The 25000-nt window shown below is 39.1% G+C and overlaps 2 protein-coding genes and 1 long non-coding RNA gene across 3 annotated transcripts; 2 read left to right on the forward strand and 1 right to left on the reverse strand.

Annotated features, from left to right (window-relative positions):
* Window positions 1-5056: 5056 nt before the first annotated feature.
* On the forward strand, window positions 5057-13238 carry kdm7aa (lysine (K)-specific demethylase 7Aa; the record flags this gene model as incomplete). Its single annotated transcript, XM_055162290.1, has 17 exons — window positions 5057-5153; window positions 6068-6185; window positions 6259-6419; window positions 7525-7666; window positions 7760-7946; window positions 8027-8189; window positions 8745-8832; window positions 8920-9026; window positions 9098-9189; window positions 9293-9379; window positions 9472-9723; window positions 9829-9953; window positions 10056-10150; window positions 10232-10323; window positions 10463-10599; window positions 10694-11043; window positions 11123-13238. Coding segments are annotated over 17 exons (2382 nt in total), but the record flags the coding sequence as incomplete, so codon positions are not given.
* ndufb2 (NADH:ubiquinone oxidoreductase subunit B2) lies at window positions 13232-15314 on the reverse strand. The gene is made up of 4 exons (XM_020926684.2): window positions 14245-15314; window positions 13967-14111; window positions 13794-13884; window positions 13232-13342 (listed from the first exon to the last, which is right to left on the reverse strand). Exons 1-3 carry the CDS (start codon window positions 14328-14330, stop codon window positions 13804-13806), a joined length of 312 nt encoding a protein of 103 aa, XP_020782343.1. The 5' UTR covers window positions 14331-15314; the 3' UTR covers window positions 13232-13342; window positions 13794-13803.
* Window positions 15315-16392: 1078 nt separating this feature from the next.
* Window positions 16393-22612, forward strand: LOC129411452 (uncharacterized). The gene is made up of 4 exons (XR_008633299.1): window positions 16393-16730; window positions 19332-19482; window positions 20220-20353; window positions 22598-22612. It is a non-coding gene; the product is annotated as an uncharacterized LOC129411452 (long non-coding RNA).
* Window positions 22613-25000: the final 2388 nt, after the last annotated feature.

The raw sequence follows: 25000 nt of genomic DNA on the forward strand, positions 1-25000 counted from the left end.
AACTAAAACCAGGTCTAAACCAGAACTAAAACCAGAACTTAAACCAGGTCTAAACCAGGTCTAAACCAGGACTAAACCAGAACTAACACCAGGACTAAAACAGGATTAATCCATTCCAGGACTAAACTAGGACTAAAGCAGGTCTAAACCAGGACTAAAACAAGGACTAAAACCAGTGATCTCATATATAAAGCATTTCTCTATCAATAATATTTTTAATATGGTTAAGGAAAGGACTTTTTATTGTCTTTAAGTAGACAAAGGTTATTATGTTCAGATTTCCTAGTCTTTGCTGCTTTACAGCAAACAGTTTCTTATTCATGGAGACTTGGGCTCAACAGCCAATTTGGAGAGATTTGTTAAACAATAAATGACTTTATAAAGTCACTTTTTTTTTGTTCTATATTAGTCTTTTGATCTGCCACAATAATGTAATAATGAATTTAAATGAAAATATCTCAAATTTAAGGCTTTTCTCAGCAATTTTTAGGTGAGATTAAAATGAGATTAATTAGATTAATTAATTACAGATCATAATTAATCTCTCAATTTTTTTAATCGCATGACAGCACTAGTTATAACCAAAAAATAACCACAAATTTCCCAGTAGTGCAAAGAAAATGTACACACGAAAAATATTGACCCAAGAAAATATTGTTATATTAATATATTATCGTGACAGGCCTACTAAAAAGTAAAATTTTCTTGATTACAGTTTGGGTGTTTCATGTGATTCATGTGATCTTATCCTGTTATATTGGCTTCAAAATGGAAGTAAAGTCGCATGCTTCTTCTGAGAGTCCACACTTCACTGTGATTGGTTAATTCCACTTGTCACTCAGACTATGATGGAGGCTGACCAATAGGACCTGGTAATGAAAAGTGTTTGAGCATAGAGCTGCATTATATAGAAAAGTATGGCATGTCAGTATTGTCAGAATTTCAGATCGTCTCAAGGGTGGATATCGGTTACATTTTTAACACCATATTGCCTAGTTGTAGATGTTCATTTACTGCTGTGTCTACTAAATAAATAAAAAATAACACTGGCTTTTAGGCTCTCTACATAATATGCTCACCAATGTCTGCAGATGAATGGAAAATAATTACCCTGAAATAGATTTTTTTTTAAAGAATTTTTTTTTTATTGTCAGGCTTTGTTTTAGAAAATATTTGTTAGAGCTGGTCATTGATGATTAGAAGTGACTTAATTGCAATTAAAATTTTAACAACTGTATAATTGCACAGACACCCCAATAGTTCAGTCAGTTTAGAACAATCTAGAAAAGGTTGCATAAATTCAGGCCTGTTTTAAATCCAGCAGCACAGCTATGTAGTGATGCAATCCATCTTCATTCCTGAGCAACACCCAAATGAAATTGTGGCCTTGTTCGGATCAGATCTTTGGACTTCCTGTTCTTATCGACTGCTGTGTCTCAGTGCTGTTAAGCAGGTGATACATGCAGTGAGTCTGTGGCACAGTGCCCTGATTTCAAATGTGCTGTTACATAAGGAGCAAAAGGCGTGCTTGTGTCGTGTGGAGGGGACCACAGGGTCAGCCAGGCTCACAGCAGCTCCTGTAGCACCCGTGTAGGACCCTCTGGCACCCATTAGACACATGTGCAACTGATACAGAGAGCTGCTGTCAGTCAAAGCATATTATTTTTGTCAGACCATCTTACGAACAGATTTGTTCCATTGCAGTTTATTGTAAATGATATAGTAAAGTTCAATTGAAATCTTTCAGCTAGCCAGATATTTAAATTTAAAACATTTCTGGTGGAGAGTTCACCAACTGCTGCCTCCATAGATGATATTGTTTTGCCTGAAATGTTCCACAGTATTGCGTTAAATTTCTCTTCCTTACATTCATGAAATTACAGTGTTTTTTTATTTCTCAAAATACTTTCAAAACCATTCTTACTTTGAGCAGGATCACCTCTCCACAGATCTGACTTTTATCATGGCCATCATCAGCTGCACAGTGTACCTTTTAAATCCCAATACATTTCTCAAATTATGTAAAAAATATGTGTACTTTTATTTTGTTCATAGTTTAAATAATGCAGTATGAATACTGATGTCTGTGTGGTTAAATGCAGACAGGGCTGAGCCTCTCAGTGGGGCTCTTATGGCCACAGTATTCACACAAGCCTCACACTTCCTGATGAGTTAATGGCCCACAGCTTTATTTCCTTTACAGTTTCCTGCCATCTCCTCAGATCAAAGCGGAAAACTGTATTCTGCTCTGCATCTCTTCAAAATACTTTCTTTTTATGGCATCAACTGAAAACATGTAACAGGTTCTTAAGTTATTGTACTAATACTACTAATGAAAAAAATGGTGAAACAACATATATTAGAGAATTATTTGAATGAAAATATAAGTATAAATCTTGCTCATTAGTTATTTGACCTTAAACTACTTTAAACTAGTTTAATAAATCGATGTAGTTGCTTATAAATGTGAATGATTATACAAACTATGATTTTATGCCAATTTTCAGGTAGTTTGAATATAAGGGAGATTTGTAGACTGTACGCCACCATCTCCTTTATTAATAAGAAGCATCATATATTAAAGGGATAGTTCGAGATTTTTGACATGAATCTGTATGGCATCCCCGTCAGCAGTGTTGTGCATCCACACTGACTTACCCCCGACAGAGTCCAGTAAGCCGAGATACTGGCTGGTTTTGGTGCTGACGAAAGTAGTCCGTCAAGTTGGCTGGGGTCATGAAAATAATGCACTTTTATTCTCAAATTAATATGTGTTCAAAAGAGTGATAATTTTGCATCCCAAAACCTTTGTCCTCAAAAAAGTCAGACCTCATAATCGCTTGGCACTATTTTCTCTGCGTTCGTATCACTGCGCGCGGCCGCCAGGTGACCTGGCGCCTGTTTCACTTTGTTTACTTCTCGGAATGTTAGCAACAACATGTCTGACTACGACACCGACGATGAAGACCTTGCCTTTAGCACAGAGCCAAGAGGATATCTTTATGAACCTGAATATACTGATGCTGAAATTTGCCAGATGGAGTTAGAACAGGCAGAGGGAGAGAGAGATGAGGGACAGAGAAGTGGTACAAGTTGAAGCTGGAGCCACAGCTGGAGCCGTGAGAGACCGGGTGACCGTCAATCACCCATCATGTCATTTAGAAACTCGCATACAGCTAATATAAAGCCTACACTGTGACTGGAAGGATGGACTACTAATAGAAACATGAAATCATCCACACGTCCATGTAGTTGCTGCCAATAGTGTAAGCGGCATTTATAATAGTAATAACAATCTACTTATAACGTTATGTTTTGTAGAAGCTTCACTATGGTAATATGATTTGCTGCTGATTCTTGATCGCCTGTCCGCTTGTAAACATAGCGACACCTTTTTGTTCTTACCTGGGGTGCAGGTACAGCAGTGCTCTTCAAAACAGATTTCTACCTTTGTCCTGGGCATGAAGGAACATAATCTTCGTCGCTGAATTACGAACTGCACACACAAAGCTTTTTTCTTTTTGGTTTCCACATTGAAGCCTAAGGCAAGAAGCCAGAGTTGCCTCAGAGCAATGTCCGTGACAGCAAAACAGTGATTCAGAGATTCAGCCAGATTTTTGTTGTTACAGTCTGGATAATCATAAGTCCACACCATTTTTTAAGCTATATTCTTTTATATAGCTTATACAACCTTATATACTTATCGCTCTAGCTCTCACATTAGCTCTCTCACATCGCGGCGGTCTGAGCATGTAAACACTGCCAAACAACCGAAGAAAGTGATGGATCCTTGTGCGGCTGTCTGTCACATGGCAGCAGCACACAGTGATACAAACGGAGAGAAAACAGTGCCAAGCGATTATGAGGTCTGACTTTTTTGAGGAGAAAAGTTTTGGGATGCAAATGTATCACTCTTTTGAACACATATTGTTTTGAGAAGAAAAACGCTTTATTTTCACGTCCCCAGCCGGACAACTTGCCAGACTACTTTCGTCAGCACCAAAACCAGGATCTTGACTCACTGGATGCTGTCGGGGGTAAGAGTGTGGATGCACGACACTGCTGACGGGGATGCCATACAGATTCATGTCAAAAAACCCTAACTATCCCTTTAAGTAGTCTGACATTGTGACATACATTCATTTTAATGGGAATTGCTACTATTTCTATTCATTTTTGTTCAGGCATTAAAGCTGTGGTATGCCACAAAGGAATGCAATGCATGTGAAATGACTGTGGCAAGACACAAACACTGAACTATTGAGTAATGAGGGCAGGGCCTTTTCTGCAACTAATTATTTTCCAACAGTTAAATGTTTTGGTCTTGAAAAGAAGGTTTTTGTCAAAGTCAATCTCAAAGGTCCTATATTACATGAAATTGACTCTTGTGAGCTTTAGATCTTGTTATAATGTTACCTCCTCAAAAAATTCTTGGAGTTGTTTAGTTTTATTCGCACATGGTTGAGTTACTCATTATTATTAGTCTGTCTATATCTCTAAAGCACAAAATGCTCTGTTCCACTTTGACAACCTTTTACCGTTTTTTGAGTAGAGATTGGCAATTCCAAGACGGAAAACATTCAGATAATTCTAGTGACGATTTTTGGAGTTTAAAAACACTTCCTATATTGCCACATGACATCAAAAGATGGAACAGAGGGTTTTCAGTTTGACAGAAGAACTCAGCCTAAATATGCATCAAATCAAACAGTTCCATTTTATACAACTTTATATTTATATGCTGTTACAAACATACCATAACTTTATAACATAGATAGAAAATAGAGTTATATGGCCTTTAATGTTGGAAGACATATTATGTAAAATTAACAAATGGGCATTTGTATTTTGATTCCTGCATTTTTTTGTATGAGGCATGAGTGCTCAGTTTTCACCTACACCCTTCTCCTCCCACTCCTCTGTATTTACTTCACACTACAGAGGGTTAAAAAATGTCGTGTATCAACTTTACAACAATAAAAATTGTAGATGAAAATCTGCTGCTTGTTGCAGTAAAATGTCATTAATAACATTTTCTCTTTCTCATGGTGTGTCTTTTGTGTTTAGCTGTGTGCAGGTTGAAGAGCATCAGGCTGTGGACATTGATGTGTACCATTGTCCCAACTGTGATGTTTTGCATGGACCCTCATTAAGTAAGTAATGTTGTTTATCACATGATTTTCACTTTTATTAAAGCTACATTACTGTTGCTCCTCCCGTACCTGAAAGAAAAAAAAAAACATACATTGCACACTCAGGTGGCCGATGTCCAAAAATTTTCATTTTTATTTTTTGATAAATTAAATAAATAATAGATCCATTTTTAAAGTCTTCGTCAGATAATTTATTTTGGACATTTGCCATTTGACTGTGCAGTGCTTTTTTTTTTTCACTTTTAAGTTACTGCTCCTTGCATGTGCACCTCTAATAGGAATTCAGATTTGCATTTTCTGTTTCATTTGCTCCTCCTACACTGTAATAACTGCACTGTTCTTTTGTAGTACTCACTTACTTAATGACATGTTGCTGTGAGTTTTCTTCTGGGCAGTCAAACTCGTCTTGGGAGAATAGTCTCTTTCTGGCGTCTGCTGTCTGGCGTTTGTGGGGGAAGGGAACAGGTTGACCCCAGAGCCCCCAAGGCACACATTAACAAACTAATTCAATAGAGTTGGGGGCTGTCCTCTTTGATTGGTCAACCCGCTGTGCCTTATGAAAAAGTTGTATAAAATAATTAACTTTTCATGAATAAGTTTTGCTAATTATATAAGTATAAGCCATTATAAACCTCAAGGAAATGATGAAAAAAAATTACCTTTTCTTTTGCAGAGAGCATGATTCAGTGTAACCAGCTTAAAAAATACTGTTATTAAACACTTTTCCACAAAAAACTTGCCAATGTTACAGAAAGAATAGCACTTCAAGTATTTATCTCATGAGCCTTTACAGAAATTGCAATAAATATTATACTTTGAAGTTAAAGTAGGTCATATTTGGTTACTGGTGATTCTTAAAGTATTAAAGCTAAATGCCTAATTCTAATACATATTTATTGTCTTTTTGTTTGCAGTGAAAAAGCGCAACAACTGGCACAGGCATGATTATACAGAGCCAAATGATGGAACAAAACCGGTGCAAGCAGGCACACCAGTGTTTGTCAAGGAGCTGCAGAACAGGGCATTTGCTGGGTATGTTTGCCACTCACACAAAAGAACCCTGAGGAAGTTTATTTCAAATGTGTAAATTATCCTTTTGTATTAGTGGTGAAGAAATTATGTTGCGGATGAAGGGCGAGCAGGTGACCCCACGCTACCTGGAGAGGCATGGCTTTAACTACCCTATTGCTGTCACAGAGATGGAGGGTTTGGGCCTTAAACTACCTCCAACTACGTTCTCTGTCAAAGATGTGGAGGAGTATGTGGGTAAGTACTACTGTCACACATGTATTTGTACAGGGTCAGGAGTCTGGCATCAGAGCTATCAGGTTCACCATAACTCATTAGCCGTTGTCCTTTGGGAGAGATGTGAGCTACAATAGGAATATATAATGTCCTCAGTCTGGAGAAAAATGGGTGAATGCCACACTAAAACTACCATTTAAGTGGCCATATCTGGGCAGGCACCATCTGTGTGTCAATATGAACAAGCTTCCCTGTTCACCGGATTTTAACTCGCTTATCAGGCATGGGGCACAGCTGAGTGACTCCTAAACGAAGGATGGCTGGGCTTTCATTGCCCTTTTGATGACCACAAGGCCTCATATTGAAATGGGCTGCCACTTTCCAGCTCCAATTACAAGCCCATTATTAAACCCACTGGAGTTTTTATCGTCAAGTTCACATTACATCCTCTCTTTCTCACTTTATCTCAATCAGCAATGTCCTATTGAATGTTAACTCTCAAACAGGTGTTGTAACCAGGGACAGAATGCATATCAAGTTACATTTCTTACAACTGGGACACAATGGGGCTGGAGGGGTGTATTATTGCCGGAAATACTCAGTATTGTTCAGATGCTTAATTTCTAACATACAGTTTGTCTGCAAAAATAATTCATTTACAGTTTTGGAAAACACTTTACTAATGTTTTGGAGTGCTTTGGTAAGTAAGTCCGCGTGCTGTACGTTGTGTTTGAAGGCTCTCTGGGTCCAGCTGTTGGCTGTCATCAGATGCTGTCCAGCTGGGCTTAGAGTGAGGGAGTAAGAGGGAACACTCGGGTAATAAAAGGTGTTTGGGAGGGTGCAGGGAAAATGCAACAACCAGCTGTGTGCTGCTCCTCACCCTGGTGTGATAAGCACTAACTCACTCCTTTGAACTGTCTTTTCCAACTATGTTTTCAAAACACTGTAAATGTAATATGTGGACCTTATTTCCTTTGCCCTTGTGGTACTGTACAGTCTGACTGGATATTTAGAACCATTACAATGCCCATGCTCTCCCATTGCAACTCAGTCTTATAAAATATTTGTTATATTTGGTGAGCAAACTAATAAATAAAAAATGTACATGCATTTTTTTATGTTACAGGTGGGGACAAAGTTATTGATGTGATTGATGTAGCGCGACAGGCAGACAGCAAGATGAAGCTCAGCGAGTTTATTAAGTATTACACTAATCCCCATAAACCTAAGGTCCTGAACCTCATCAGCCTGGAGTTCTCAGACACAAAGTAGGTTATAAATGTGTTTGATTTGTACACAAATATAATTTAGTATTTGTCTATTAAAGATCAGTCAGTAACATTCTTCACTTTACCCTGTAGGATGTCAAAGTTGGTGGAGGTCCCTGATGTAGCCCAGAAAATGTCCTGGGTAGAGAACTACTGGCCTGATGACTCCTTTTTCCCCAAACCTTTTGTGCAGAAGTACTGCCTCATGGGAGTCAAAGACAGCTACACAGACTTTCACATAGACTTTGGGGGTACCTCTGTCTGGTACCATGTTCTCTGGGTGAGTGTTTAAAAAGCAATGAGTGACTGGTAACTTCACAGTTTGTCTAACATTTTATTAAATTTTTTTTTGCACTATAGGGTGAAAAAATATTTTATTTGATTAAACCCACATTGGACAACCTTGCACTATATGAAGCATGGAGTTCCTCGCCCAATCAGAGTGAGGTGTTTTTTGGGGACAAAGTGGACAAATGTTACAAATGTGTTGTGCCCCAAGGGACGACCCTGCTCATCCCCACAGGTTAGTCTATTTGAAGATGTTGTGTTGTTTAATTCTGGTGCTATGGTCTTGTATAGTGTCAGTAAATCAGAGGAGAAACGCATTATGCACACTTAATCCTTTGGGTTGTCTCCATTGCACATGGATTGCCTCCCTGTGCAATGTCCCTGGAACTTGCTTGACAAAGCCTGAATCTTTCTAGATGCCATTCTTTTCTCAGCAGGCTATAGCATCTTTGTCAGAGCTCCTCTGGGTATTAGGGTGTGGAGGGATGGGATTTTAAAGAGGGGGCAGTCAGCCAAGGCTTTATCAGAGCCTCTATCCAATTCCCATTCTCCATTGGCCTCTGCTTTTTCTCACTTTAGTTGTCTCTTCCCTCAGATAAAAGGGAGGTTTTAACTTGTTCTTACTCCTCATCTTATTATTTATGGAGTCACTAGACATTTTATTGCTGTTGAGTTCTGGATCAGTCACTGTAATTGATTGTTGAACTGTGGAAAATAAATATTATCTTTGTCTCTCTGAAACGTATGACACTAAGCCTTATCATATGTTTGGTTTTGCCTCCCCCTACAGGCTGGATTCATGCTGTTCTTACCTCTCAGGACTGCATGGCATTTGGAGGAAATTTCCTTCACAATCTTAATATTGGCATGCAGCTCAGGTAAGTAGACCTCAGAAATACAAAGTAATGTACAGTCAATATTTCTTTAACATACATAACTTAAAATACATTACTATTGGTTTAAAGGTGTTATGAAATGGAACGGCGGCTAAAAACACCAGACCTTTTCAAATTTCCATATTTTGAGGCCATTTGCTGGTATGTGGCAAGAAACCTGCTAGAAACTCTAAGAGGTATGTTTGTTTAGCTGTGATTATGAAAATATGAAGAAAAAAAAATCTGTAATATATTTTGCTTTTCTCAGAGCTCCGAGAAGACAATTGTCCACCACCAAACTATCTGGTAGATGGAGTCAAGGCTTTAATTGGTGCACTAAAGACCTGGTTGAAACGAGAAGTTAGTACATCCCTGCTGATCTTCAGTTTTGGACAAAGCAGTGATTAGTTGTGTGTATTTCTATGGCTCCCTGCTTAAAGTAACAACACTGTGTTCTGTTTAGGTGACAGAGCCCTCTAGTGAAGTACCAGACAATATCAGGCCTCACAATCTCATTAAAGAGCTGACCAAGGAAATACGTCATCTTGAGGTATGTCATGAAAAAGATGGCAGCCGTTTCTTAAAGCAGTCAGTATTCAAGGATATAAATGAACCTGTACTTAAGTTTATTTTCACCAACAGGAGGAACCAGTCATTGGTAATAAGCCAGTGAAATCTCAGGGAAGTGCTTGTGGACTGATATCTGGATCGAGCAGTTGTCCAGCAACTCGCTCCACGCTAGAGAGGCTATGCCAGGCCCGACGTGCCAGAAGAGCGGCCAGGCGGCTGAGGGAGCAGCAGCGGCAGGCCCCAAAGATCCCCTCCAACCTGGACATCTTAGAGAGGCACACAAGGGAGGTGCTCAAGAGACTGGAAGTAGGCCCTCTTGAAGAGGTAAGACTTGTATCTGCTACCTAAATATTTTTGTCAATCTAGAGGAGGTGGTATACTTATCCGCTTTGAGTGTTAGCAGTTTTAAAGACTATTTTTTTCTTATAGGATGCAGCATTTTGTGCTAAGGTTCATGGAAAGCTCAACAAGGTTTCAACTGCCTCTGCAGCAGCTGCAGAGTCACTGGACGATAATCACTTACGGCTAATGTTTGTTAATGGGAGAATAATCAGGTAATCTTTCTTTCTTTTTATGGATTTGAGTGCTACTGTAATACTCACACATTTACCAAAAGAGTATTATTAACGAATAACTAGTCTGTTTTCATATTGTAGAAGACCAGGGAGCAGGCCAGTCAAAACAGAGGGTGAAACATCATCTGGCCAAAGCCAAGCAAATTACAACTCTAGTGATAAAAATACACTTCATGGTAAGTTGCTACACACAATAAGTCAAACCAGGATGTACAACATAAAATGCACCCAATACTAAACTTTGACTTTATGGTCAGATGATCTGGAAGACAAAACAAACCTCAGGGAAGAAGCTTCAGGACACTCAAGTGTGTCAGATGTAGAGTCTGACAGTGACTTTCGTGCACGGGTAAATACTATTTACAGTTTAATACTACTAGTCATTTCTGGAGATTGGTAGAGCTTAGATCAGTCAGTAGATGAATTGTCAATTTCTGTTACTTGGTACTCAATGTGGGGTTTTTTTTTGTATTTTGCTTTTCACAAAGCATCGTAAAGTGTCACCGCTATCCTCTTCTGATGAGGATACAGACAGTTCCCCAGAGGATGAGGTTCAAACCTCACTTGAACAGAAGATGGACCAGTCAGATCAGAAACTCAGGCATCAACACAGACCACTCAAACGGTAACTTATCAGACCAGAGTTTTGTTTGCATTGTATCATTAGGTCCTTGTTTGGTGTTTTATCAGCAGAGAAAATTATGATTTTCCTTTTATAGAGAACATCCTACCTCACCCAGCACAGAAGAAGCCATTCAGGGGATGTTGTCCATGGCTGGTCTCCTGTGCTCCAAGACTGAGAAGGTGGAGCTGTCCCAAGAGGCGTGGTGGTCCAGCTCCAGTCAGCACTCCCCACTTGATCAGAGGGACTTGGAGCAGCACCGTCTCCAGGGGAACAAGAGCCCCATCGACAGCCAAGGAAACAGCAGCAGTGAGGCCTGGGACAATCAGGGGCTGCCCAGCCCAGAAATGGAGTACCAGTACTGTGATCCTTCCATGTCTCCCCCTCTGCATCCATCCAAAAGACAAGCACCAAACCCCCCACCTATAAGCAATCAGGCTACTAAAGGTTTGTCATCTCCTCCTTGCTTTGTCTAATGCATAATCATTGTTAAGTACTAAAACTAATAACATTCATTCTTTTTCAGGTAAGAGGCCGAAAAAGGGAATGGCTACAGCCAAGCAGAGACTGGGCAAAATTTTGAAACTGAACAGACACAGCAGGGTCTTTGTTTAACTCTCGTTTGAGTGAACTGAGAAGAGGACTATTCTTGAAAAAAAAAATGTGTTTGATACAGATTACTTTTGTCTGATGCAAAGAAAGACACTGCCTGGCGACCATTTGAATTTGGATTTGAAAAGTTCATCTTTGGTGCATGCTGGAGACAGGGTATTGTAATTGAAAAGAGCAAATGCACGACTTTGCTACAAGCACACTATAAAAATAGAAGCTTCTTAATTTGAAGACATTTTGCTACAGGCTGAAACTTGAGAGGGCATTAGAGTGGACTAAGTTTTTCAAAATCCTCAAAGCTGCTTGTACTTGCAGACGACCGCAAGACATCAACAACCTTAATGCCAATACTTAGGTTTCTCATTATCATTCTGCAGCACACAGTGAATGGAGGATTATGGGTCAAAGGCATGCAGAAGCCAAAAGGGTACATTAGTTGCGTTTCAGACGGTGCTAAAAATGAGGCCGGAACTGGTCACTGATTAAATGGTGCTTATTTTTATTTTGTTCATGCTTTATCCTTTTCAGTCTTTGTCTCCCTTTTTATCAATCACACCAGCAATAATGACTTGGAGGAGAAGACTTAAGCAGCACTTGGTTGCCGTCTGTATTTGTAAAATTTAAGTGTGCGTATTACAGACTTGTAAAACTGGGTGCAAAGAATCTAAAAATGCACTGTCATTTAGAGACAGCAAGTCTGTGCAGATTATTTCAGCAAAAAGAAATCTGATGCTGTCTTTTCAGTGATTTTTTTTTCTTTTTTTTTTAGATGAGAATTGTGAGTAACTAGACCTGAAATGTACTTGCATAAATTCTTTTAATTTATTATTTTTTTTCCTGTGACATTGTTTTTTTTTTTTTTTTGTTTGTTTGTTTTGTTTTTTGTATTTGTTATTTCTAAAAATTCTGAATGATGTATTTATTATGGAAACAGATTTTATTATATTTTGACCCAAACCAATTCTGAGGTGTTTTAAACCTTTTCTAAATGTGTATGTTTAGATTTAAAGTGAACACCATTTGTTGAGTGATTTCAAGTCTTGAATTACTTCTACTCTGTCTCATTAATAGGTTTTCTGTTGTTTCTCTGTTTAGTCACTGCTATCTGGCTGTGTTTGTGTTGAGTGCAAACCGGAATAATGTAAATGTATATTTACACCTCAGCTTTCTTAACTTAGTGCCACGTGACATTTAGCAAAAAAATATTTTTCTGAGCCACTGTGGTTAATCCAAAGTAGTTAATGTCCGAATTGAACGACTGGGGAAATTTGAATGAATGTTTTTGTTTTTGATAATGCCAGTGCTGAAAGTGGGGTGTGTGTCTTGACTCTTGATAAAGAAGTGCAGATCTTCAACCTCAGGGTATGATGCCATGGACATGAACTTTGATTAACAACCAGCCACATCATGGGGGCATAGACCCTCTCAGTATTTCCCATTGGAACAATTCACTTTGAGCAGCTTTTTAATTGGGAACTATTCCATGTTTATGTTAAAGACTCAAGCTTTCTATTGATCAGTAATTATGCATTTTGAATATCTGTATTTTCATCAGTAACATGTATTTGATATATTTTGATGTTAAGCTTATTCTTCCTTACACTTGAGTTGCATTAACTCATAAGTATACCCAAGGTAAACTGATGCCAAGTGGCTTAGAGATGACTAAGCAGCATGAGACTGGCTCTGCTCTAAGTACTGCACACATCAGTAGCATGGGACTGATCGATTTACCTTTTTACACACTTTTCTCTTTTTCACACTACACATCCACTTCCAACTCTGCATGTCAATTCAGTGAAAACACGAGCTGAGCCACAGGCACTGTTTACTAAGCTACCACCTTTCTCCTTTTGCTTTTGTATTAAGCTTTCTTGTCAAAATGTTGGTGCTATGTTATGCAATAGTTTTTTTGTTAATAGCTTTTGGTTAAAGAATATACACTGGCTAACTGTGACACTGTTCAGGCATTGCATTTTGTTTCTACATTTCAGATAATGTGTGTAAATAAAATTTGAAAATGTAAAGAAGTTTACTTCAAAAATGAAGCCTTTATTTTACACAAGATAATTTATTCATTTTATGTACACGTAGCATTCACAACACTTCAGTTTCTTTAGACTTGATTCATGTTCTGCAAGAAAGAAAATATAATGTTAAATTTCACAAGTTCTGCACAGAAGCAAACGAAAGGATAAGTTCGATACTTTAAAAAAATGCACTATTTCCTGGGAGACGGTCTGCTGCCTACTACTACTCTAATTGAAGATGATATTGCTTTGCCTGGTATGTTCCAGCGTTGACATTAAACTTATTTAACTTCATGGACACAAAATGTGATAGCATCAGGCTAAGTAACAAGTGAAATATGTGTATTAGTTCAATTACTGAAAGAGTCTAGATAAGGTGTTTTTGACCAATAAAATAAACTGAATGAAGGCAAGAAATTTTTATTATCACTCTGTGCTACAGTAGGAAAAACAATATCTACACAATAGAAAAGTTATACAGTGCACATTTAAATTGTATATTTTTGGTTGTTTAAAACCTATAAACAAAGTTTGGACAAACTAATGTACATGTACCATGATAGACTCATTCCTCCTCCTCATCATCAGGTGGGATACCCAGTTCCTCGTCAGTCCACTCGGAGGCGTCAGGCCATGGGAAGTGACCCTGTTGCGATAAAACGAGCGAGCACGATAGAAATCAGTGTATATAATAAATGTACACATGACATGCAAACAGTTATACACACCAACACTGCGTCCGGGTCGTGCCAGCAATGCCAAAGTATCCAAAACCACATGGCACCGCTGATGAGCTCTGACTCAAATTTCTGTTTCTTGGTTATCTGTGGATACTGTCTGTACTGTGGTTCAATATGCGGTCCGCCACTACCACTGCAAACAGATGAGATATTGTACAAATAAGTATGGTATAACACAAGTAATTTGTTCTTCTTATTACCATTATTATGTTTTCTCCCCTTGTCTGATTTAGCCTAGCTACATGCTAACAGTGTCTTTGACTTACTTTCTCGTCATTGTACGTTGTGGACCTCGTCTAAGCAGCCTTGAACTAGTCCGTATAATTCCCACTGCCCTTCCTAAATAAGACATTTTACTTCAAGCGAAAATACAGTCTTTCGAGTGATTTGTGTATTGGTCTATCCGCTGAAATGTCACCTTCTCCCTCGTCAATAAAGGACCTTGGAAGAACAGTTTATGTGATTGGACAGGCCAAAATGACGTATATTGTTACTCCGCGTTGATTGGCCACAGTACCCTTTCTAGAAACACTTTTTTAAATTGATCATTGCTTTTTAATGATAAATGTACAAATCTGTATATACAAAAATCACTCAGCAATAGTAATAATGAACAATAAATACAAGCAGGCTTGTATTTAATTTGTTTAATAAAAGTTTTGTGGCGTTATGATGAGTGTTATGCAGTATAGACTTGACTTGGCAGCACCAACAACCATTTAGGCTACCTGGAAAGTGCTACTCTAGAGACGGACCACTAGGTGGAGGCAGTGCTCTATTATATCATAATATATCTTTTAAATTGCAGTAGCTACGCACTAATAAGAACGTCTTTTTTGTTTGTTTAAAGAGAACGTCATACCTTGTGCCATAATAGACCTATGGCAATTAAAAATCTCATAATTGCATATGTTGGAACAGGAATAGGTTTATGCTTTGCCTTAACTAGTCTTTTACAATAGGGCTTCAATAAAAGAATGAGCAATGGGCAAAAACAAATCTTGTGCATCTATGCACCCTTGTGCACATAATCAAAACAGAATATAGGATAGCTACACTATAAAAGTGATTATCGTCTTGGCATGTAACAAAAACAGGAAATAACCCTGAAACGAGAGCGCGCATGACGCCACCCAGATGAGATCGGCTGAAAAATCATGGATGTAGTTCGGCGCCATCTTGTTCCAAGTCGATTAAGTTCACCTATTTTACAAAGTAATGACACAGTTAAATCCGTTGTTAAAAAATCTACTGCCTCAGCTGCTAGTGTGAATGGTGCGCCATCACGCGAAATCGCAGGCGGATATATCAGGGTCTTTCTTGTCTCTTCGTGACTTATCTTATGTTACTTAATGGCGTCTCTTCGATGTTGCTCTCCGGTTGCACCCCTCTCCCCTCTCAGCTCAGAGCCCGCCCACAAATTCAACTCACATGATGTCATCTCAGACCAGTGAACTTACGGTCCACTTTAGTTGTAAAGTCCATGATTAAACAATTGAAACAGCTCATTAAAACGTCACCGTGTATCTTTTATCAGTAGCCTATATGATCAACGACTCTGATTCGGTGTCCCACTTCCTTAATCATATATTTCTCTGTTCAACCTCGAACTATTTGGGGGCAACCACACGACATGCAGCAGCACTGCGAGTCAATAACACTGCGCATGCGTGGAGAGATGCGGTTTGGTGGAGGGTCAGAAGCATTTTAACGTATAATATCAAAAAGATGTTTCTGTAGACACTCGTGAGCCGTGGCCTATCATATGTGGAAGATAAACGTAGCTGAAAGGTTAAAACATCAGAATAATAGGTATACAGACTAACAACAGAGGAATTGTACTTTAATTGTCATACTTCTAGGCATTAAATTAAAATGGACAGGAATGCTTGTGACATGTCATATGCGGCAAGTACTTTCTCCACAATGATTGAGGTCATATCTGTTTCAATTTTTATAAGCCATAGCACCTGGGGAAGGGTTACATAAGCCTCTCACTTTCAGATGATTAGAAATAGTATATTATGCACCTCATGTCACGTTTTTTGCGAAACCCATTCGTTAAGCACATTAATCATTATAATTTGCACAGACAAAATATAATAATAGTATAATACCTCGTTAAATGAGACGATAAGACACCTTGATCCTAGTTTGTTAGTTTTTTCAAAGCGCATGGTATTCGCGCCCTATTATACGCATTTGAATAGCGGATTTGGAGGACTCATAACTGGCTTCACAACAAATGTAATTGTAAGTAAAATACTACAGAGATATCAGATGTATTCTTCGTGTCCATGAGCGCGCACGGAGCTCGGCCATGGCACCCTTGTGAGCACGAGTGTGCGGCCCCGCAGATGCGGGGGCGGGGCTGGGCTCGTGGAGGACAGGAGGGGGCTCAGGGGGCGGAGTCTGTGCGCTCCTGCCTGCGCCGCCATTTTTACACAGGGAAAAGAGACTGGTTTGAGGGGATCTAATTTCTAAAAGTCGCTGTTCATTAGAGCATAATTCTAACGGTTTTGGTTTTATTGACAGTATAATTGGAGTGCCTACAAAGATTTGGAAGTAGCGCGTTTTGAAGGAAGCATACTAATCGCAGGATAAGTTTTGGAGACACATTTTGAGACTTTGCTAGTGATCCGCAGTGTGTGGACAGAAGTATTGTTTTGGTTGTGAGAGCTCTGAAGAGCGGCGGGGGTCTCACCCAGATCCTCTCTTCGTTGTTTGGGTCTTCGAGAGTGGACATTAAACGGTGAGTAAATCGAATTGATTGTAGTTGTGTGGTGATCCTAAATCCGACCCAGAGAGCTATTGTTGGCTTTAGTTAGCTGGCTAGGCACAACATGCTCTAGCTGGCTAAGAAGAGCACGAGCTGAGTATTGTGGTGTTAGAGTATGGATCAGTAATAATTGTTTCACTTATATGTGGTATATTGTTTAAATTTGTCCGCTAATAATTTTAAATTAAGAAGAGACTCGATCAGTGAGCACTAGCGTGAAAATGTCTTGCTCGTAGGAGAGCCAGTTGCTAACTAGCGCATGCTACTAGCTTAAATTAGCTATACACTAACTAAAGCATCATTTTCTGATTAAATTTGAGTTCAGCGTGTGCTATTGCGTTAGGAGATAGCTCATTTAATCAGTGGGATTATTTCTTACTAATTTTTACAACCTGTTATTGGGATTTTCCTCATGTATTAGTTAGGTTATGAGAAAACGTTTCATAAACGCCGCAAAGCTCTGAACTTGCAATGCTTTATTTTAACGACATATTCACTGTCAACATCAGATACATTATAAAGAAGAAGCATTTAAGATTGGAGTATTCTCCAATTGGCATTAAAAAATTATTTCATCCAAATAGGGCTAAATTGTCACAGCGGGGTTTTTGGCGCTTTATTTCGGCTATTTTATGAATGATTTGTCTAAATAATGTCGTTACGGTTTATATAATTCATGTGTTCTAAATTACTGTCGTTCGTATAACTGCAGCGGTCAGCAAATGCGTCAATGTGCTCCGACTTTGTTGTGGTAGCCTACTAAAACACAACAGTCACCGTATTTGTCACAACAAAGCGGCACATTAAGCTGCTTGTTTGTACAGGTTCCCAAATATATTCAGACTGTATATGGCTATTTTAGTGCTAAGATCCCTCACTGGGCTTGTTGGTAAATTATACTTGTCGTGGTGCCTTGCATCCTGCCCACACAGCACAGGACATTGTTTCCATACAGCAAATGTTTGTACAATGTCACTGCACAGACAAGCTTTAACATGCATATCAACAGATACATGCTAAATGATTATTGTAACACAAAGGCTTACGAAGCTATAAGAAATGTAAATGTATCAGAATTGTGCATAAATTATGCCATTACTTACATCATTTTTATAAACTCAATAATCTGCCTAAAAGGATACTGTTAAAATGACTTAACGTGTGTTTCACTGAGACTTAATTTAGATTCATGGTGTACTAGGTTCAAATGCTGCAAGCATGGGGGAGGGGATATCCATTTGGGCATCTCGCCCCAGTCATACAATTTGTAACTCCATATCGCTAGGCACTTCTAGCCTGCTACTGTACTTTTATGCATTTCTCTAAGCAAGCAGTTTTTCATTAACATACTTAGCTTCGTCAAGTTATTACCACTGACGATGACCACATATTAATCTAATGCCCTTCCCTGTAGCTTAGTCTGCTAACGCCACATTACTACGCATTATGCTTTTAGCCGTCACAGCTAACTTCGTGTGCCTCTCGGCTAGAATTATTAAGGTCCGCTAACTAAAGACGCATGTAACTCGACGGATCATCGTGCCAAACCATTATCCAGATATAGTCTGATATGGTTCAACTCAATTTTGTTTTACTTGCTTTCTTAAAATAGCTTAACGCGTTTCATTAAGAGAGGCCATGGATGCTAGCCCATTAGCTTCCTGTCTTTGCTTCGACGAATTTACATCAAAATCCTACATCACCAACACACAAATTTCAGCGACAGAGAGATACTTAGGGCAGAGTGTGTAAAAAGGCGATTGAATGCTTTCTTGGGGATTTTCTGTCCGTGGCGAGGCTTCCCTGTCTTAACGATAGTCTCGCCGTCCTGAGAAAACGCTATGAAAATGGCGACAGCACCAGGGTGTTGTGGAAACATAATAGCAACGCTGTGTCCTCCACACCCCTATCGGCAGCACGGACTGCAGCGCCAACAACAAACTAAGGAGGCCTACAAACTATTAAATGCACTTTTAAGATGCTATCATTTTATTTTTAATATAATTTGAATTTGTACATTTTATTTTTTTGAGTATAGTTATCAAACAATTGGCCCTCAAACATGCGTCACACACTTGTATACGGTGCATGTCTCACAACATGCCTAATGTGTGTTGGTGTGGAGGTTAGCGAGACAAATTGCATGCTCCCTCACTACATATAATTATTTCAATATCTTTGAAAAAAAATGGCCCCTATTGTATTATAATTTTGTTTGTTTGTTTTTTTCAGTTTTTAATACAGATTTTCTTCGGCAAACGCGTTAGTGCTTTCTTGATGGAGACAGAATAAAGCTAATAAACCCAGTACTAAAACATGACAGTCTAATTTTTAAGTTACGTTGAGTAGTAGTTTTGACAGATTGTTTCTTAACACCATGTATAATGTGAAGAGGTTTATTAAAGCAAACTTTAAGGAAACGTGAAGATCTACTTAGTTAGGATGTTGAATCAGGGCAAATCAGATTGTGCCATAATCACTGCTACAGTTGAGCTGTAGATCTACTGTTGAAGGGACTTTTTCTCTTTTGTTTCTTCATTTCTTCAGATGTAACTGCAATATTATTTCTGCCAGGCTAATCTATGCAATTTGGACTACAACCTGGTCTCTGGTGATCCACTTGTGTGCTGTCTGGACCCGAGAGACGCTTAAGACAAAGCTGGCTAGCGTTTGAGCACAACACAGTCACATGGTATTCCAGCTGGGAGAAGAAGCCAGGGCTCAGGTGACCTGTTTTTGTGTTGCTAGCTGGCCTGTAACAGATCTTGTTTTAAACTAGCAGGCTGCCCTCTTGACAGGTGGCTTTAGGGGTGCGGTTGTTAAGCTTGCAGTCAGCTTTTAAATTGTCTTTGTGCATGGTTCTGTTGCAGTTAGAATTGATGTGAAACAATTTTCCCAAAAATATATTTCTCTGGCAAGCATTGTAATTACAGTAAGATATGTGATCTATAGTTAAATTGCAGGATTCTGTTCTAAGTACACATAAACATGTCCAGGACCATTAGCATTTTAAAGAAGACTGAATAATGAACTAATACAAGAATGTCTGTAGAGGTCTAATCAGGTCATACATAAGAGTATATCTTGTTATTTGCAGCTAAATCTATGTAGTTTCAATGATCCAAGTATGAATTCAAAGTTGGTTCAGGATCATTGATGTTAGTGATGTAACACTGCTGTAGGCCATTTGCAACATTGAATATTGTATTTATATAATATCCAAGTTACTATTGCTCTTCCGATTAACCACAGCGTGTTCACTCAAACACTAACTGCACCTTGGGTTCTTAGTCTTCTGTAATTATTCATCAGGCTACATGCTGTTTCATGTTGGATAATCAGAGTACATTGTACAAAACCATTAGACAATGTCTAAATAGAAAGTCTGCTGCTTTTTAAAGAGTTTTTCAATACTTTCTCATTAATGATTATGTAACTTTCTAATATACCTCCACTTTGAAGCATATGAGGATGAAAAGATGCCTGTGGGCTTTCACTGACCAGACATTGCTCAGACAACAGGAGGGCAGCCCCAGCTTTGTTACCAGACCCGTCACACAGAGGGAGTTGGCATGTTTCTTGATTTCTGGAAAATGGTACAAAGACATTGTGTTTATTCAGATTCCCTTCATCTTTATAATTTCTGTTATAGTTGTCTTCTTGCTGCTGCAATGTCATGTCTTGCTGTATTGACACATAATAGTTTCTCAGTAAGTGCACACAAATAACTAAATGAGCTGTGATAATTTCAACTTTAATTTATTTATTTTTTTACTGTACTTTGTAAACACAAGGACAAGGGATCATTCAGAGTATGCTTTTTTGCTGCTTACATGGTTCATGTAGAGATCAATAGAATGACATTCAAATATGCATCTTGTGTTATTGAGTCAAGACATTAACTGAGTCGAAGGGAAGCTGTTGGTGTTCTGTGGGTTTTCCCTTCAGTGCGGTCTTTCCTGAAAGCGTAGCCATTCCTTACACAATGACGTGACTGTGTCCCCTCGCTCAGGGAGGGTAGGTGGGGAAAGCAGAGCAGCAATGTATGCTCTACTCCGCCACCCAGAGTCCACACAGATTTAAGCTGTGTAGCGTCACTGTCAGACAGACCCCTGTACACCTCCCCCACCCTGCTGCCCTCACAAGCCGGGCGACTCGCTGCGGCATAAGTGTCTAATGACCATAACATCAAGTGGTGTAAAACCAATTCCATATTTGTCTTTTTCTCTCTCCACTTCAATTTTTTCCATTGAAGGAGTCTGATTTTTGTATTTGTTCTTCCCTGTAACTATGAGCTGTTTTTGTGACACTCCCCTTCCGTTCCTTTCCTCATAGCCTTTGGTTTCAGGTTTATTTAGGAAGTGCACCAAGGAGGAGAGAAATCCGGCTGGGCAGGGTGACTGGGCACAGGGAGGGGAGGGCTCTCCTTTTCTCTTTTTTTATTTCGCCTTCTTTAAGGTGATCGACAGTGCTTCAAGAGGAAGTAGGAGGAGCAGACCGAGGCAGCCACAGTGCAGTGGCTTAGATTCAGACAAGAATGCAGCTTTACTGTACTTGTTTTTCACAACTCCCCTATTGTCAATCACAGCTGTCTGGCTGCAGTGCAGTCCACATATGTGTGTATCCTTCTCTGAGCCTCCTTCTAGAAGAATGCTTAGAGGGACCGAGGCAAGGGTTATCTGCTGTTAGTTGAATGAGTGTGTATGTGCATTCCACTGCAATGACAGCAGGATTCCCTGGATGAACTGGAGACCAACCTAGTGGACAAGGGACCAAACAGGCTCAAAGACGTGCTGTTTACTAGCACTATATCCTGGGCCTCTTACTCAAGGGGGGGCAGTTTGTCATTTCAGGCAGCAGGCATTTGGCGTACAGCTCTTTTCTTACTGAAACAAAGATGCTGGTTATTCCAATGTCAATCAAAATGCATTTTTATCAGTTAAAAGAGAACATTTTAGTATAGTTCTTTAACAATCACATATGTGAGAATGAGGCAAAATGTCAAATCAAGTCTATGTATTTCTGAGTAAAAAGTTATAAACAATAGTAAAACTGATCAAATATTGTTCTATTCTTTGTCATTTGTTTCTAACCTGTTTTGTTGTAAAGGTATTCACAATGTTATGACAGCATCTGGCATGATAGCTAATCTGAACACGGTTTTGGTTGTTCATGTTGATTGCTGGTTAAACATGAGGGCATTATTTAATAAGTGACATGTCCGTACTCCGTAGTTGTGTGATCTGAGTCTTTGTTTGGCCCCAGTGCAGGAGCTGCTGGAGGTGTGACCTCCAGCCTATTTTGTCTCAGCATCTGTCCCTCCCACTAATCCTGCTTATCAACGAAGCTCTAGTATCAGCCACACTGACACACATGCTCTGTCTGGATTGAAATCCATAAACCTACAAACAAATGTGATTCATCTTTTAACATAAGCATGCCTTCTCTGTTTACCAGAGCAAAGAGCATTACTGTGTTTGATTCTCTGCCAGTAAAGCTGGCTTTAAAGGGACTGTATTTAATTGTCTACTGGAAAGGGAAAAAATGGCCTCTGCTGCTCTCCCTCTTTACTCCCTCTTTACTTTCATGGCGGATCATTGGTCTGTACTCTCTTGCTCCCCTTTGTGGGGGCTTTCTTGCAGTGCAGCATGTGTTTCTGGCCAATGCTGGAGAGGTCGCTTACGCTCCATTCATAATAACTGCAATTACAACTCTTACAGCAAACCTCTTTTGTGGCATTTGTATATTAATACTTACTATTTGTTTGTTGTGTAAGTTTTGAAAATGATTATAACTAATCATCCCCCTTCTTTCCTTTCTATTCCTTGTTAATTTTACAGGCCTTGTGGATGCACTTAGATGTCTGCAATGACTGCTGTGGCTGGTATGCCTCAGTGTTTCGGACTGCCATTCTCTGGACTCAGTAGGACAAGAACTGATCAGCAGAGAACGTCATGAGCATAGTCGTCCCAGTTGGGGTGGACACAGCAGACACCTCATACCTGGACATGGCTGCAGGCTCAGAGTGAGTAATGACACACCCTTCACTTCCTGTTCATGCTCTAATGTGCCCACTGTGATACACTGATACAACTCTGAAGGCAAGTAGTAAATTCAGATTATAGCATTTCTGATATTATTTGTGTCAATAATTTTTCTTAATTCGTTCCTAAAATTATGTTGTATTTTTTTTCTCAATAAAACTTCTAATATTACATATACTGTATACTCTGTGCATGACTTTGACATTGTTAGTAACTATGATGCAAGTCAACCGTCTATTTGTTATCTGACAATAACACAGTAACACTTACCATTAAGGCTACAGCTAACAGAGAAGATAATTGCGCTTTTATGTGACCCAAAATGTGAGCCTGTGTGTTCACTGCTGCGGAATGGTGCATGCAGCCATGGCAACAAGCCCCCTAATGGTCCTCCTCTTGATTTCCCATAGTCTTGTCAAGGACACAGCCATGGCCTTTCCTCGACAAATAAATGAAGCAAAAGGTTCTCATCTAACTAAAGAGTAGCAGACGTCATCAGCAGCAGAGGCCACTGTCTCTTTAAGTGTAGCGCCCGCCCTGCCATCATCATAGCTGTTGCTGTGACAGCTTGTGTTGCCATAGTAGCTGCTCCCCCTGTTGCCATGGTCACTGCCTTGAGTGACAGGTGGCCCTTGCATAAAGATGGCGTCTTAAACAGTCGTGTTGGCCTGGCTACATGGAGCTGTGTGGCGTGAGGTTCTGGCGTTGCTCTTTGTCAGTCCATGGCGTTGCCTCTAGTGCTGATGTATTCAGAGGCAAAGAACAGACTGAAAGGGACCTCCACCTGCTGCTGCACATGCACAGTGGGTCTGGCTACTCACCAGAAACAGCGTCATGTCCTCCCCTCATCCTCCCTTGAAGTCTTCCCTGAAGTCTGCAGCAGCGTGAGCAGCTGTTGGCTAATGCAGTGAGCATGTCCACAGCCAACAGCCCAAGTGTGCACACATGCTTTGTGTTGCTATGGCAGCCTGTGGGAGCTCAGCGTAGTCGAGGCGTTGCCTCTGGTTGTTCTCCACTGCTGTTTTTCTACTGTCTATAGATGAATAATTTTTTTAATATTAACTTTGTTTTAAAATGCTTAACTCAGATCCAGTGATAGGTGATCTGAACAAAAAATCAATAATGATCGATAATACTTAGCAGTCTATTAAATGTGCCTAAATATGATTGATTTATTTATTTATTTTTTTTTTTATTGAAGTAACTATGACGATTTACTAGCAATTCAACTGAAATGAGCTATAATGTGTCTTCAAATGTATTGGTTAAAGTTTAATTATAAGGCTAATGTGAAAAGACTAAAATTACTCACAAAAGTGCAGAAATAGCAGTTCATTGTATCTTTGTTTTGAAAGACATTTTTTAATCCCTTTTTTAAATTTAAAATCAAGTTTTATTACCAGTGGTTCTGAAGTTTGGGGTCCAATCTTTTCAGTACAATGTAAGTTACTATGGCCTGTTCACTGGACCCCATTCTATGGTTTATAGTTAATTTCATATATTGCCCTCCTCTATAAAAAGTGAAATGGGTTGTAAAATTAATCACAGAAGTGTCCATTTAGATTAAATTGCAAGTTTTAGTTTTAATCAGGCCTTATTGATTCTTCTTGTTTGATTCTTCTTGATTCTTTCTGATTGTAGGTGATGTAGATGTACTGTATCATATGTACTGTATTCATATTTTGATCATTTCCATATTAAAATATGGGAATCAGCTGAAATTGAATTATTTGTATTGCCATATTGTAGAAATACTACCTTGTGCCATAGTTCAAGATAATTTAATTTAATGACTCGATGGACTAGCATACAGACTAACATGGCACGCCCCCTTACCTCTGAGTCTGCCTTTAACCCTCACGCTCTTGCTTTCACTTTGACAGTCAGGACGTTAGCAGCAGCATAGGGAGGAAGTGTTGCACGTTGCACTCACATTGAATTAAGAGTTTGTGCTCAAATGATTTAAGCTGAAGAAACGACTTGAGGAGGTACTAATACTTTTTCTTCTTTAAAAGCAGCTTCTTAATTATGCCACTTAAATTTTCTGTTTAATGAAATAAGTTTGTGGTGGATAAAGAGAAACTTCAAAACGGTAAAGTCTTTTCTTTCAGTTATGCTTTTATATCAGTTCCTTTTGGAAGAGGATTTACTAAATTAATAGAAACTTAAATTTATAAGTTGCTTAGTTATATTTATTAA

The sequence above is a fragment of the Boleophthalmus pectinirostris genome, unplaced genomic scaffold (genome assembly GCF_026225935.1).
Source record: "Boleophthalmus pectinirostris isolate CB_2022bp ecotype Guang Dong unplaced genomic scaffold, ASM2622593v1 HiC_scaffold_47, whole genome shotgun sequence".
Taxonomy (NCBI): domain Eukaryota; kingdom Metazoa; phylum Chordata; class Actinopteri; order Gobiiformes; family Gobiidae; genus Boleophthalmus; species Boleophthalmus pectinirostris.